General features: G+C 48.0%; 1 protein-coding gene across 2 annotated transcripts in view; it reads left to right on the top strand.

Annotated features, from left to right (window-relative positions):
* Positions 1–11,778, top strand: part of Kank4 (KN motif and ankyrin repeat domains 4) — a 68,554-nt gene extending 56,776 nt beyond the window's left edge. For both annotated transcript variants that reach the window (XM_036179570.1, XM_036179572.1), the window contains exons 9-10: positions 3,626–3,826; positions 10,142–11,778. In XM_036179570.1, coding sequence (XP_036035463.1) covers positions 3,626–3,826; positions 10,142–10,246 — 306 coding nt within the window. In that variant the 3' untranslated portion in view covers positions 10,247–11,778. The remainder of the gene's footprint in view (positions 1–3,625; positions 3,827–10,141) is intronic.
* The last annotated feature ends 4,130 nt before the right edge of the window (positions 11,779–15,908 follow it).

Here is a 15,908-nt window from a genome sequence, read left to right as displayed (position 1 = left end):
GGAATCTTTTATAATAGGCGATAAGCAAGCCTGACCTGTCTTAGGAGACACTGCCTCTTCAAAAGCTCCTTGCTATGTAAACATACTTTAAAAGCTCATCTGGGGACTGGATATATGGTTCAGTGGTTAAGAGCACTGGCTGCTCTTCCAGAGGACCCAGGTTCAATTCCCAGCACTCACATGGCTCTTCATAACCATCTATAACTCCAGTTCCAGGGAATTTGATGCCCTCTTCTGACCTCCTTGGGCACAGACATGTAGTTGGATTTTTCTGTCCCACCAGCCAGCTCCCAGATCACAACATGGAGACTTATGAAATTATGGAAGCTCTGCCAATAGCTTAGGCTTGTGCTACCAGCTCTTATAATTTACATTAACTCATTTCTATCCATTTACTTTCGGCCTCCTGGCTTTATTACCTTTACTCTGTACTGCTGCCCATGCTGCTTCCCAGCATCCTCTGTGCCTGGCTATTGGCCATTCAGCTTTTTATTAAACTAGTCAGAATGACATCTTTACAATGTACAAAAAGATTATTCCACAACCCAGACATATGTGCAGGCAAACATACACATATACACATAAAATAACAAACTAAAAAATTTAGGTTGGGGATTTAGCTCAGTGGTAGAGTGCTTGCCTAGGAAGCGCAAGGCCCTGGGTTCGGTCCTCAGCTTTGAAAAAACAAATTTTTTTTTAGTCGGGCGGTGGCAGCACACGCCTTTAATCCCAGCACTCGGGAGTCAGAGGCATGTGGATCTCTGTGAGTTTGAGGCCAGCCTGGGCTACAGAGCGAGTTCCAGGAAAGGTGCAAAGCTATACAGAGAAACCCTGTGTTGAAAAACCAAAACAAAATAAAATAATTAAATGTTTGTATTGAGCTCTGCGCTTCTGCACTCCCCAAAATTGCTGGCAGCATCCTGGGTGGCTACAAAGTCACTTTGCATACCTCATCCAAGAGCTTTCAGGGATTCAGGAGATAGGGCAGTGGTTAGAACATTTGCTGCTCAAGCATTTGGATCCCAATACTCTACTAAAAAGGTAGGCATGCATCTGCCCACATCTGCAACCCCAGGTCTGTGGGCGGCAGAGACAGGAGGATTGCTGAAGCTGCTGGCTGCAATAAGGTGGACATTTGTCAAGCATGACTTTCATAACCCGCATACACAACATGCACATACATATTGCGTTGGCGTGTGTAGGCGCGCATGCAAACACACACACACACACACACACACACACACACACACACACACACACACACAGAAGCATCATTTGGGAAATGTTGCTGTTGTCTGATAGCTTCCTACTGATGGCGGCACACAGGTATCTGTAACTCACTTTCTGGTTTTCAAAGTATTCTCACCCACATACAACTCCTACTCCAGAAGACTCTACAGTATTTTTATTTTAAATAGTATTGTCCTAACAAGCATGTTGATTTTTTTTAATAGGAAAAGGGGATGCTCACCATGATCAAAGCCAGTCCCACCTCTTTCCTGAGGTGTAATGGGTTCTAGGAAGGTCTGAGTCTTGTCCAGGTCACCAAGAGAAATCTGGGACCCACGGCTGTAGCTATTTGGCTCCCCTGGGACTCTGGAGGGGGATGGGAGTGAGCTGGGAGTCTTTGAGGAATACATCTTCATATCTCCAAGGTTGCTGCAGGGGCTGGTATATAGTGCCGCTCTGGAAATGACCAACTACTGAACTAAACTAAGTTGTATTAATCTAAACCAGAAGGAAGGTAAGGAGAGGGAGCCCCAGAGTCTGGGGGGGGGGGGGCTGTCTGCTGTGTCACTTGGCTTCCAGTGTGGTGGGGAGAGGAAACCTCAGGACTAGTTAATCTAGTGAGCAACCATTACCTCCAGGCTGAGCAATCACCCTCTCAAAGGCAAACTGGGAAAGATCTGCCAGGGTTCCAGAGAAATGGGGACTCAAAACACTTAGTTATTCACACTCACCTACTGAACAACTGCCACATACTGTCTCTAGCCCTCTTAGAGATAATGGCAATGGACACTTACTAACTTGCTGCCCTTGGGTCTCTGCACGGCTCCATGAGGCAGGCGGTGCAGAGATGAACTTGCACGTGTCTAGTCCACACAAGTGCTGAGTGGCAGAGCCAGGAAATTTCTGACTGCAAATCCCTTTTCTTGTGTAGTTACTGAAACTATACTAGCCGTATGCTCTCAGTGCTTTTGACATGAACGACACAGTAGCTCTTATCCTCTGGATCGCCACCCCTTTAAGGTCAAGTGACCCTTACACAAGGGTTGCCTAAGACCACTGGAAAACACAGATATTTATATTATGATTCATAACAGTAACAAAATTACAGTTATGAAGTAGCAACAAAAATAATTATGTGGTCAGGGGTCACCACAACAGGAAGCGTATTAAAGGGCCCCAGCATTGAGGAGGTTGAGACCCACTGTCCTAGAGCCAGTGGGTTCTGGAGGGAGAGAAGGCATAGACCTTGCCTTATTCTTGGCAACCTGGAGAAACAAGCCTGACCTTCAAACCCAAAAAGAGTTGGCACAATACAGTAAGTCATAGGGGAAGGCTGTAAGAAAATACACGAACATGTAGCAGACCTATGTAAATAAGAAATAATTGTCACTTTATAATCAGAAAGATTACCACCTCATGTTACTGTATTTATACTCTTTATCTCATTTGATTTCCACAAGAGCCACATAAGGCACATAGGGGAAAAAAATTGTTTTGTTTTGTTTTTGAGACAGGGTTTCTCTGTGTAGAGGCCTGTCTGGCCTCGAACTCACCAAGATCCACCTGCTTCTACCTCCCGAGTACTGGGATTAAAGGTGTGTGCCACCACTGCACGGCAGGAAAAATAATTGCAAGATTAATTTTCAAGCCAAGGAAAGCCAAGATTTAGGGAAAATGAGAATCTGGTATCATCACACATTAAAGAGCAGAGACAGAACTTGGGTTGGTTCTCTGAGTCTAACCCATTGCTATGTCCACTGGGGACCATGGGGATACAAAAGATAACCACCCTATCACTGGTCAGGGGTTAGGAATGATATGGGGCCTGCAAACAGAGGTCTTGTTTAGACAAGAGGGTTCCAGGTATCATTCAACAAAACCTAATGGGCACTGAGCAGACTGAGGCTTCCCAGGGAAAGGCGGCTCCAGCCGAAGCCACAGCCTTCACACACTCATCAGCCAGCACATTCCATCACATACTTGGTGCTAGGCCTTGGGGAGACTGATACAAAAACAATAGTCCCTAGGGGGAACCCAGTAGCAGAGCACTTGTCCAGCATGTATGGGGCCCTGAAGTTAATCCTCTGTACTACAAAAGGTAAAATCAAATAAATAAATAAGAACAGTCTCTGCTGTCAACTTCTTAGCCCCCGAGCATGAAGAGAAATTGAAATGCAATCACTAAGTGCCATGTGATGCTGCCCGTGCTGGGAAGCCCAGCAGTGCTTGGGAAAGGTTATAGGATTTGACTGGAGTCATGGGAAAGCAGAAGTTAGCCAGAAAAAAAGAATGTGTCCCATGCCACAGGCAGAGGGAGGATCCAATCAATGGCCATTTCCTTGAGAAGTTTTGCTGGCCACACCCAGCTTCAGCCTTTGCCTGTCACTCTGTGCAGGGAGGCCAGACTGCACTGATGCTGGGAGTTAGCCATGATCGGGAGGACATGGTCCAAGCGCTGTTGAGCTGCCAAGCGGATGTCAACCTGCAGGACCATGATGGATCGTCTGCCCTCATGCTGGCCTGTCGCCAAGGCAACGCCAACTTGGTACGACTACTCCTGGCACACCCGGCCTGCAACAGCAGCCTGACTGACAAGGTAAGACTTACAGGCAGTTAACCAGTAAGTATTTAACACCTGTCTGGAAAAGTGTCTTGCTAGCCATCAGAATTCAAGAAACCATATGGCGTAGCAATAAAGTTGACCTCATAAGGCTGGTGGAGGGTTTCAATTAGATAATGGAAGTTAAATGCTCATACCCTTGGTGCTGCGAAACTCACAAGATTAAAACACTGTGCTTGGGAAATGTGTCCAGGCCTGGCTTGGCCCTGAGCCTCCTCTGGCGAAACTAGTATGTGGCTTTGAGGCAGCAGCTGAGCTCTGTGTGCAGGGGAGACTCTGGGCAGACATCTGTGCCAGGTGACGGCACAAAGTTTATAGAAACAACTCTGTAGTCATTAAGTTGACAACACCTCCATGACACAGATCTACTTTGTGGGGTGATCCATTCTACCAAGCGAGCCTGCTTGGTGTTGCAGTCAATGAAGGTCCCCTTAAATAAACTACCTCGTAAGATGAGGACCACTAGGAGAAGATAACCAACATGTTTAGTGTTGCATGGATCAAAGCATGTGAATCTCATGACAACCCTGTAAGGTTGGTCCCACTGCTGCTGTCATTTTGCTGGAGGAAGCTGAATCACCAAATGGTTAGGAGCATGCTCACATGCCCAGCTGGTAGGATCCAGCTCCGTCAAGCCCTAGGCTCATGCCCTTGGTGGACATACAAACTCTCTACTCTCCCGCTGAAGGGGCCCAGCCTTGCTGCTGAATCCCTCACATGTAACAGAGTGCTTGCCATGGGCTAGTGACTTACCAACAAGTGAATGAATAACCCCTAAACTTAGGGTTCCGTCATAAGTGACCCCATTGCTGTTTATTACAGTGGGTTGCATTTCTAGAGTACAGCAAGCTCCATGTGTACTCAATTCCCTGTATTTTACAGATAGGGAATCAGGCCAAGGGATGTTACGCTCCTTTCCTAAGGTTACAGCCTTAAGTTCCCAGACCAGACTTAGCATCATTAATGTTGGCATCATAATTTAATGCTATAAACAGGCATATTTGTACTTAAAACCCACAGTTCAAAGGGAACAAAAGTCTGGGGAGGCAAAGAGGCCCATTGCTATGTAAGGATAGCACCTCTTCCTGGACCCTGTTGGAGCCACAAAGAATATCCCATCAGCACGTCAGACTGAACCCCTCCAGTCATAGTTCCTGTACACCCTCCTGCCTTCCCATGGGATTGGGAGTAGGGGATCTGAGAGTGGAGCCTCCTTTTCCAAACATGAAATGAGATAGGGTCTGTGTTGGGGAGTCCTCTGTGGGCTACCTTAATCCGGAGTAAGTCTGAACAATAGTAGCCCAGGGCCACTTAGAAGTGAGCACTGCACTTGCCTGGAAGAAGCCTGAGACACCTATGAGACAGACCAAGAAGGCTTGAGCCATGGAGGTCCCTAGCTGGCCAGAATAATAACGAAGTCATGGAATGGGATCCCTTCCTGGGTCCACACGGTGGCCACAAATAAGAGAGAACTCCCCAGCTTTCTGGAGGTGGAGGAAAACGATGGGGAGACAGCTCAAGTACAACTGTTAGAACTGGCTTAAACCCAGCACTGGTGAGTTTGAATCTAGTTCAGGGACTCTGTGCCTTCTGGTAGGTGAACCTCTGTAAAATGGGGAGAATGATGAGCTACCCGAACGCTTAGTGTTTATAAGCTGTAACTGCTGGATGGAACTGTGATACCTAGAGCCAGGTCCCAGTACAGCGTTGGGTGGGGGCCTTGGCATTCGCTAGTGTCTGCAGGGAGCAAGGGGGATGAAGATCTGAAGTCAGGGGAGCCAGAGCAGGGAGACTGCCCCCACCTGAGAAGCCCACTGGCCACCAGTCTTTTTTTCTTCCTTTTTTTTTTTTTGGTTTTTTCGAGACAGGGTTTCTCTGTGTAGCTTTGCGCCTTTCCTGGAATTCACTTGGTAGCCCAGGCTGGCCTCGAACTCACAGAGATCCACCTGGCTCTGCCTCCCGAGTGCTGGGATTAAAGGCGTGCGCCACCACCGCCCGGCGCACCAGACTTGATTCAGTCTTGTATTCCTCAGGAAGGTGATGTTGACATCCAGAGGAGGTTTGGCAGTGTCTAGAGACATTTTTGTTTGTCACAAGTAGAGAAGGGAGGGCTCCTGTCGTCTAGGGCTAGGAATATTGATAAAGATCTGCAGTGCACAGGATCACTAAAGAATTCTAAATTACCTGGACCACGGCAGACATGGTGGTGCACACCTTTAATCCAGCACTTTGGAGGCAGAGGCAGGCAGATCTCTGAGTTCAAAGCTAATCTGGTCTACAGAGCGAGTTCCAGGACACCCAGGGCTACGCAGAAAAACCTTGTCTCAAAGAGCTTGGTCAAGGGTTGGTGCAGGGAGAGCCAAGTCAGTACTGAGGAGCAGGTCACTGCAGGTGAGGGTCTGGGACGGCAGGCTGGGTGCTGGATTGTAGACAGTAGCTGGAGGGGAGAGCCAGCCAATGTGGTCTTAGGCAGAGCTTGAGGAGTCCCCCAGGGCCTGATCACATTCCATCTGCCTGAGTATGGTGTGACTGGGGAGTCCTACTACAACTTCCTCAGGGCAAGGGGGAGCACAGGGTTTCTAGCAACAGAGTGAGAAGAGAACTGTGGCTGGGATCCACTGGACCAAGGCTGGCACCCTGTGCCAGTTCCCACGTGACAGTCATTCCAGCAGTCACCTCTCCTTGGAGATGCAGATGTCCATAGCACAGATCTTCTGGAGACTCATTGGAAGAGAGAATCATGTTCCAAAGGTATCTGCTGTCATCAACAACGTTGATAAAAATGCAGAGCGCTGCAGGTGCTTTCTCCAGGCTTAGGAGGCAAATTGAAAGGGTGGGGTGGTCATTACGCTTTCTCTGGAGACCTTGAGCAAGACAAGCTGGGGTAGTGAGGCCTGAGCACCAGCTGCCAGCCTTTCACTGGGAAAGGCTTATTTGGAAGATGCTTAAGAACATCCATCAAATAGGAACCTTTTTGAGACAGAGATTATGCCGTCCTCATCTTTACCTGATATATAGTGGGTCCTGCAGGTTAACATACCACAGCACACACAGGAAGACACATGTACACACACACACACACACACACACACACACACACACACACACACACACACACGGGCTGTCTATGCAAACCCTCCACTCTTCAGCTCACGGTCAGGTGCATGCTCAGCCTGTAGTGTTAAGAACTAGTGCTCACAGACCCAGCTATGATGCATGGACCTCCATGCATCCTTCTTCAGCAGACTCTGCAGGAGGCATTTACTTTTAAGGGACACTCTCCCTTCGTAGGTGGTCTCTTTTTCTCCACTTCCCACCCTCCGCATCTTCAACTGAGAAGCCCACAGATGCAGGCTGTCACCGCCAGATGGAATCTGTCAGAAAATGCATAGCCTCAGGGACCAGCCCTGTGGCACTTCTCCATGGTAACAGTCACCACACACCCTGTTTACATAAAGCTCTGGATGGCAAAGGGCAGCGTGGGTGGAGCACAGAGTGAGGACAGCCCTCCCCCTGCCCTGGGACAATGCAGGTCTCACTGCTGAACAGCCCCCTCCCGCAACAGTGCGGGGACTCCATGCTTTAAAAGCTGTGCCTTGTTCCAGGTTTGCCCAGCACCAGACTCCTTAGGGTTGTTTGCCTTCTGTATCAACTTGAACCACACACCTCTGCCTGCACAGTCCAGCTTTCAACAATGCTTAGGGCTGAGCAAGGCCAGGCAGCCCACCTGTGCCAGGATGCATCAGGGAGCAGGCCAGACTGAGCTCTTGAGCTTACAGAGACCAGAACTGAAATGATCACCTGGATTCCAGCCTAAATAGAAAAGTACAGGGAGGGTGGCCCAGCAGATTCAAGGCTAGCCTGGGGTACATAGCAAGTCACTGCTTCATGTAACACCAATATTAAAAAGGTCTTATAATAGAAAACCCAGAGCCAGATTTTGGGGTGAAAGCTGAAAGATCAGAGAAGCAGAGCAAGTCACAGCCACCAATCACCTCACCAACTCCACAGATCCTCTGACTGAAATCCTCTGAGTCTTCACCCAAAAGGGTCTCAACTCAACTGCCTAAGTTCCTATTTCCTCACGCCTTATATACCTTTCTCCACCCTGCTGTCACTTCCTGGAATTAAAGGCATGTGTGCTTCCCAATGCTAGGGTTAAAGGTGTGTGCCACCACTGCCTTGCTGTTTCCAGTGTGGCCTTGAACTCACAGAGATCCAGAAGGTTCTCTGCCTCCTGAGTGATGAGAAGATTAAGGATGTGTGCCACCACTGCCTGACCTCTATGTCTAATCTAGTTGCTTGCTCTGTCCTCTGATCCTCAGGCAAGCTTTATTAGGGTACACAATCTATTACTGGTTTCAAAAGAAAGCAAGAGATGGCTTTGAGGCTAAGTGCGTATACTTTTCTTGCAAAGGATCTCTCAGTTTAGCTCTTAGGACCCACATTAAGTGGCTCACAATTCTTATAAGCCCCAGGGGCTCCCACTCTGTGAACACCCACACCCACATGCACATACCTACACCTACACACACACACACACACACACACACACACACACACACACACACACACACACCTTAAAAATGAAAGAAAGCAAATAAGAGGAGGATGTAGCTCAGTTGGTAGAGAAGTGACCTAATAGTCAGTGGCCACTGTGTTTGAGCCCCTGCCCACACTAAATTGGGTGGTGGCATGTAGACCTGGACTCTTAGCACTCGAGAGGAGGTGGGAGCAGGAAGAACAGGAGTCCAGGTTATCCTTGAGCTCAACTAGTTCCTGGCCAATGTGGGTTGCCCCAAAATAACAGCAGTGTCCTCTCTCGGAGCCCTGCCCACTCTCGGAGCCCCTCCCACTCTCGGAGCCCCTCCCACTCTCGGAGCCCCTCCCACTCTCAGCTCTTTCTCCGCTGCAGAACAATTGGTTTGAGCTTCACTGGCTCATCCAGCTGCAAAGAGGGAAGCCCAAGGAGCTTGACATGTTAATATGTCCCACCTGCTCCTCTGAAAGATGTGCCACATCTCAGGAAGTTAATTCTGCATACATACATACAGTTACAGTGAGAGCAAAATATATAGTAAGCATCACAGGCAGCCTCAGGCTGGGTTTTACCTCTAAATCAGTCACCAAGATGTCGTTTTCAAAGCCATTTAGCTTCCAGAACTCTGGCTGTAGGACTGTGCTCCCTCATTAGAGACTGGCTGCCCCTGTGGAACTCATCCTCCAACACTCAGGTGTGTAGGCTTTCCCTCCATCTCTGTACAGCCAGCAGCAGCCCAGCCTAACGAGAACTCCACAGCTCCAGCTTCTTCAGCTCTGGCTCTTAGCAGAGTGGGCTGTGGAGTGAAGAAGGTGCTACCTTGACTTTAAGTCAGGAATCATCAACAAGGGCTGGGAGCTCACTTCTCCTCCTAAGGAGACAGTTAATGATGGGAGGGCGCTGGGAGATAGCTCAGTCCATAAAGTATTTGCAGTGCAATCGTGAGGAGCTGAGTTCAATCCCCAGAACCCACAGCTGTAAAACCATCCGGACATTGTAGCACATGCCTGTAAGAAGGCTCACTGGCCGGCCAGCCTTGCCTGCTTGGTCCAGGCCATTGAAAGACTCCATCTCAAAATGAATAAGGCAGGTAGCCCCTGAGGAACACCACCAGGGTTGGGCTCTGGCCTCTATGTGCACAGGCATACATGTGCACATGCACAGATGAACATGCTGACCCGCACATGAGACAATGCTTTTTCAGTGAGTTTATGACTTGTAGGCATAGAGCATCAAACAAGCTTCCAGCAGGTGGGAAATTGCTAGTATAGTGTGGCCTGTCAAAGCAGAATAAGATGAGTTATGGAGACTAACAATGGGGAAACATCTCCCAGCACACCATGGAAAGGTGCAATAAAGGGTGCATTCAAGACAGATGCATGCTTCCATTTCTCTACTTGAACACCAGCAATAGATCTGCACAAAAAGAGAAAGGAAACACACCAAAATGCTAACTTTCAATTAGATCTGTGTGTTGGGATAGGAAAGGTTGTTTTCCAATTGTCTTAAGTGTGAAGAGTCTGGCAACCCCTTCTCTGTTCCCACTGGCACAGGCTCCCCAGGACTGAGGACTGCTCCTGGGGAAGGAACCCTCATGTCTCATGAGCCTAAGTCTCATGGTCCCCATGCCATTTGGGTCACATCTCCTCCTGCATCACCTGACATTTGTAACATCCTTCTCAACATGCCCCACCCCCCTTCTCACTGGGACAAGAGGCAGATAGGATGAACTTTTTCTTTCTTCTCTACAGGCTGGCCAAACAGCTTTGTCCATCGTGCTGAATTCACCTGCCCATGTGGAAATTGCAGAGCTTCTGCAGGCCCACTCAGAGCAGGGCAGGTCCCTGGGGCTGTAGAGGCTACAGAAGAGCCAACAGCCAGGAACAAAAGGCCCCTTTTCTGATCTCCTTTGCCCTTAGAGAGGGCCGGGGTCACAGGCAGAGGGTCACCATTCAAAAGAAGAAGCTATGTCAAATATGCACAATACATTCCCCTCATCTAATGCTGCTCATTAGGATGCTTAGTAGTTTTTTGCCTTAGGCCAAGCCCCCCAAACTACACAGGCTTCAGAGCAGGTGCGAGGTGCAGAGTGCACAGTGCAGTGGGGTTGTCCACAAATTCAAGACCTCTTCAGCCTTGAATTCCTCATGACTGCTTTTGTAGTCCTGTGTAGCAAGCAGGTGGGTAAGGGCACACTCGCACAGTAGAAAAGCAATACTATTTACATGGAGTTTTAAAGTGCAGTCTTTTTGTTTTGAATCAAGTATATATATGTACAAGTATACCCCACTGAATATGCATGTCTAGAGAGAATGGGAGAGGAATATCAATTTAGGCAAGGTAGGACGAAGCCCAGTGATGTCAATGCCAAGGCGTGCGGCACTTCAGAGTCCTCCAGTGGTTCCAGTTTCCTCTGTGGAAGCAAGCAGAAAATCCAGTGCCATGGTTAACACTAGATGCATGTTGGCGGAGTCCAGTCATTTCAGCTGTTCCCAACCTATGAAGAAACAAATGAATTGGCTAGCTTCTTACCAGGAATGAGTCATTGTAGACGTCAGCATCGTCATTGCGGGAAGCCCAGGGCCCCTATGAGCAGGTACTGGCTCTGATAACTTCCGAGCTCTTAGATGCATGGAAGTCCAGCCTGGGCTTCAGTGGCAGCCAGCCAGGGCAAGACAGAGCTCTCTCTGGGCCAACATCTCTCCCAGGGACAGTTCTTTCCTAGGCTTCCATATCGCCTGGGGCCTGTACATGAAAGCTGGGGAAGTCTCATGTAAAAATCATCTCTCTATAAAAGAAAGAGTGTCAGAATTGGAGATGTGAACAGTGAAAACTCATAACCAAGAACTCTCATTTGGGCTGGAATGCCTAGGTACTTGATACCCCTTGGGTGAGTCACCTATGAAGGTAATGGCTCCGTCATCTTCAGAATGGAGGTGAGCATACACCCTCCCTCTGGGGTTCTCTATAAGAAACTGCATGTGGAAGTTTCGGAATCCACATGATAACCCAGATGGTCTTCAGAAACTCTGCAGCAAACTTCTCCTCACAGCGTGATTGGTGAGAGATGCCCAAAGCCAATGTGTGGATGCTGCTCGGAGATGGAAAGATCCGTGCAACAGAGGAGCTTTAGCGGGGGGAAAGGCATATCAAAACACAATGTAAAAGCAAACACATACATTAACAAATGTTAGCTCCATGCTTTGCAAAGGTTCATGTGTATCCAGCCCCCAGGATCTTGTTATGCAGTGGGTCTGAAATGAGGCCTGAGTTTCTATGTATCCAACTAGGCCCAGAAGATACCAATACAGTCAGGCCACAACCAAGCTTTGAGTAGCACAGCTCTGGCCTGTCCTTACTGTATATAAATTAAAATGTTGCCTCTCAATTGGTCTCAAAATTTCTTTGCTCTTGATTCTTGGGAATTTGCAATACAGGGCTATACTCGCTCATTTCTTTTCACCTTGTGAAAAAATACCCAAGGAAGGAAATGAAGAAAAAAGAGTATTTATTAGCCCCCAGTTTGGAGTCTAGTATGGTTGGAGGTCTGGGGAGGCCCTATGACAGATGGCAGGAGCCTGTTGAGGAGGAGGAAGGAATCACAGCTGGATACAGGAAGCTCAAAAACGAGGTAAAGTCGGGTTTTTGAACAGTTCTCTTGTGAGAGCTGCTCCGGGTCCCAGGAGAGATACCTCACTTACCGCGACAATGTGCCCCCATTTGACCCTTAAAGCTTAACACTTCCCAGGACTGAGGTAGGGGCACAGCCAGAGAGGGTCAGAGAAACCTCATGGAAGAGACTTTGAGCGGAACTCTAAGGAGGGAGCCAGGGTGTTCTAGAGAGCAGCAGGGTTGAAGATGTGGTCCGAAGAAAGCCTTGTGGCCCCACAGCAGTGGGATTTCAGATGAGTTCAGTTTCAGTCCATGGGAGAGGAAATTGGGGAGAGGGGAAGGCATATGGTCTTGTTTACTGTATTTTGATGTTAGAGATTTGGCCTGGAGCCCAAACTTGAGGGGGCTAGCTCACAGACTACTGTAAGGATCCAAATGTCTCTTAGAAAAACACATGTGTGCTAAGCTCTTTTCTTAAAATCCTACTGCGGGGGTTGGGGGGGGTGTTCAGCAGGTAAAGGTGCTTGCTGCCAAACCTGATGACCTGAGTTTGGTCCCCAAGTGAAAGATAAGAACCAGTTCTGGCAAGTTGTCCTCCACATGAACACTGCACACACCCAAGGAATAAATAAATGTAATTTAAAAATATTTTAAAGCACTGCTTGCCTAGAAATATAGCTGAGGGATAGAGCACGTGTATGTTTGAGGCTCTTGGGTTCAATCCTGGCAGGGGAGGGAGAGGCATTACTATAGGGGGTGGGAGGCACTGAAGAATCTCTACACACTGAAATCAGCCAATCAGAGGTGAGGTTAGAAGCCAGGGGGTCAGTTGGGAGCCTCTTGTGAGGTATAAAGAGTGGAGCTAAAGCCGGGCAGTGGTGGCGCACACCTTTAATCCCAGCACTCGGGAGGCAGAGGCAGGTGGATCTCTGTGAGTTTGAGGCCAGCCTGGGCTACAGAGTGAGTTCCAGGAAAGGTGCAAAGCTACACAGAGAAACCCTGTCTGGGGGGGGGGGGGAGAAAGAAAGAAAGAAAGAAAGAAAAAGAGTGGAGCTAAAATTAAGCATTGTTGGCAAAGGCGCCTGGGATGAGGTGTGCCAGTATGTGATCACAAACCGGGTAAGTCACAAAATCTTGTTGGTGTCACCGTTATCCCCAATACCACTCTACTGTGCTTCTTTACTTCTAAGCTCTCCAACTCACTACCAAGGACAAAGACTCTTCTTCCCAGCCTCCCTTGCAGTTTGCTCTGGCTTCTTAACTACATGTGGATGAGAGATGTGTAAAGTGATGTACACAGACTTCAGGCAAAGGGAAGGGACCAACACTTTCTCACTGGCTGGGATGCTGTAACCATCTAGCTTGATCCATAAAGATGAGGCTAATGCACCCCAAAACAGGACAGGAGTCAGAACAGGAGGGGGTCCTGTCACATCTGCTTACACAAAAGCCTTCTCACTTGTGTAAACCATTGTCCACTGGGACCCCTCCTGAAATAGACTACATTCTTGAGACCTCACAGCAATCCAAGGGCGTCAGGAGAGAAAAGCCTTTCTAATGCTGGGCTGTGGTGGCACATGCCTTTAATCCCAGCACTCGGGAGGTAGCAGAGGCAAGCAGATCTTGGAGTTTGAATCCACCCTGGTCTACAGAGTGAGTTTCAGGACAGCCAGAGCCACACAGAGAAACCCTGTCTCGGGAGAAAGAAAAGAAAAAGAAATCCCCACGACTGGAGAGATGCCTGTTCTCCCAGAGGTCCTGAATTCAATTCCCAGCACCCACATGGTGGCTCACAACCATCTGTAGTGAGATCTGGTGCCCTCTTCTGGACTGCAGGCATACTTGCAGACAGAACACTGTGTACATAATAAATAAATAAATCTTAAAAAAAAAAAAAAAAAAAAAAAGAAGGAAGGAAGAAAGAAAGAATGAAAGAAAGAAAGAAAAGCTTGTCTCCCAACTGAGTGTCATGGATGTCTATGATACTAGCCCCTGGTCCACAGTGATGATGGAAATGCCAGCCCACGGCCATGCAGAAAGTGTAGCCTATGCCACCCTGGCAAATTCTAGGATATGAGCTGTATGTGCCTGGGCAGCTGCCAGTGGAAAGCTAGGCCAGACCACTGACTTGTTTGAGCAACTTGAGGGAACACAGTCTCCTGCAGTGGTAGTGTTTAGTTTGTGAGAAGGGAGTGAAGCCAGAGGGGAGTGGGATTCTGGGAGAAGGTGAATTTACAAGAGTAGAGGTCAAGATGGGTTGAAGGGAGGAGCAAGGAGTCATAGTCAGAGAACAGACAGGCAAAGTATGCTGGTGGAGTAGATGGGGGCAGGAGGGAGGCCAGTCATCCTAACCTGCATCACAGGGGCTCCCCCCTCCTCCCCGGTAAAGCATGCACCCCAGGCACCACCTGAGCAGTCAGCTGTCTGCTAAGAACTCTGAAACTGGTGTTTAGTAAGTAGCTCCAGCCCCACTCGTATCTGGGTTGTAACATACAGAGCTCTGAAGCTCCTGGTCATGCATCAGCCGTGTGCTTGGAGCAGACGTTCAGAGCAGAGCAAGATGAGAAGGCCAGGATAACCTGTGCTCCTATGGGAAGACCTCTGTAGACACCTACCCTTAAATATGGGAACTTCCTGCTGGTATTTCTTCATCTACATGCCCTGTAGGTGCACAGCACCCTGACAGGAAGCAGGGAAGGCAGGTACCAATGGGGCAATCTGTGGCTCCATCCCAGCTGGACCACTTACTGCTTAGTTATGATCTGCAACGTGGGGACCAGAACTCCCTTAGTGCTAGAAGCAGCTGGTCAGCTGCCATATAGACACACAGTGGGTCTGTACCAGGCTTTTCCTTTTAGGCCACCAACCAGCTCTCAAATCATGACATAGACTTATTATAATGTTTTGAATGCTCAGCCTAGCCTAGGCATGTTTTTTGGCTAGCTCTTTTAACTTAAATTAACCTGTTTCAAGCTGGAGAGATGACGGAGAGGTTAAGAGCAATGGCTGCTCTTCCAGAGGTCCTGAGTTCAATTCCTAGCAACCACATGGTGGCTCACAACCATCTGTAATGAGATCTGGTACCATCTTCTGACATGCAGACATACATACATCCATTCATAATAAATAAATACATCTTAAAAACAAAACAAATAAAATAAAATAATCTGTTTCTCTTTATCTACCTTTTGCCCTGGGGCTTTTTACCTTCCTTACTTCTGTGGACCGTATTTTCACTGCCTCTTGTGACTGGCCAGCTGGCGTCTGCCTGACTTCTTGCCCTAAGCGCGTCCTTCATTCTCTCCTCCTTCTATCCCCTTTCTCTTTCTAGGTTTCTCCTATTTATTGTCCCTGACCATTAGCCCGCCTATCCTTTCTCCTGCCTAGCTATTTGCCATTCAGCTCTTTATTAGACCAATCAGGTGCCTTAGGCAGGCAAGGTGAAACAAATGTAACACATCTTTTTTTATATATTTATTTATTATTTATACAGTGTTCTACAGCCTGCTGCACCCTGCAGCCAGAAGAGCGTACCAGATTTCATTGTAGATGGTTGTGAGCCACCATGTGGTTGCTGGGAATTGAACTCAGGACCTCTGGAAGAACAGAGTGCTCTTAACCTCTGAGCCATGTCTCCAGCCCATAACACATCTTTACATAATTAAACAAATACAATATAAACAAAAGTAACACACCTTCACACAAAGTACTATTCTCCAGCATAAACAATGTAACACACCTTTACATAATTAAACAAATACAATATAAACAAAAGTAACACACCTTCACACAGTTAAAGTACTATTTTCTAGCACAAACAAATGTAACACATCTTTGCCTAGTTAAAATAATATTCCACAACAGTGGGCAGCCTGGATAACAGCATGAACTGCTCTATCTAGACTC

Source organism: Onychomys torridus, chromosome 2 (assembly GCF_903995425.1).
Source record: "Onychomys torridus chromosome 2, mOncTor1.1, whole genome shotgun sequence".
Classification (NCBI taxonomy): Eukaryota; Metazoa; Chordata; class Mammalia; order Rodentia; family Cricetidae; genus Onychomys; species Onychomys torridus.
This window is presented reverse-complemented; position numbering and strand designations above follow the sequence as displayed.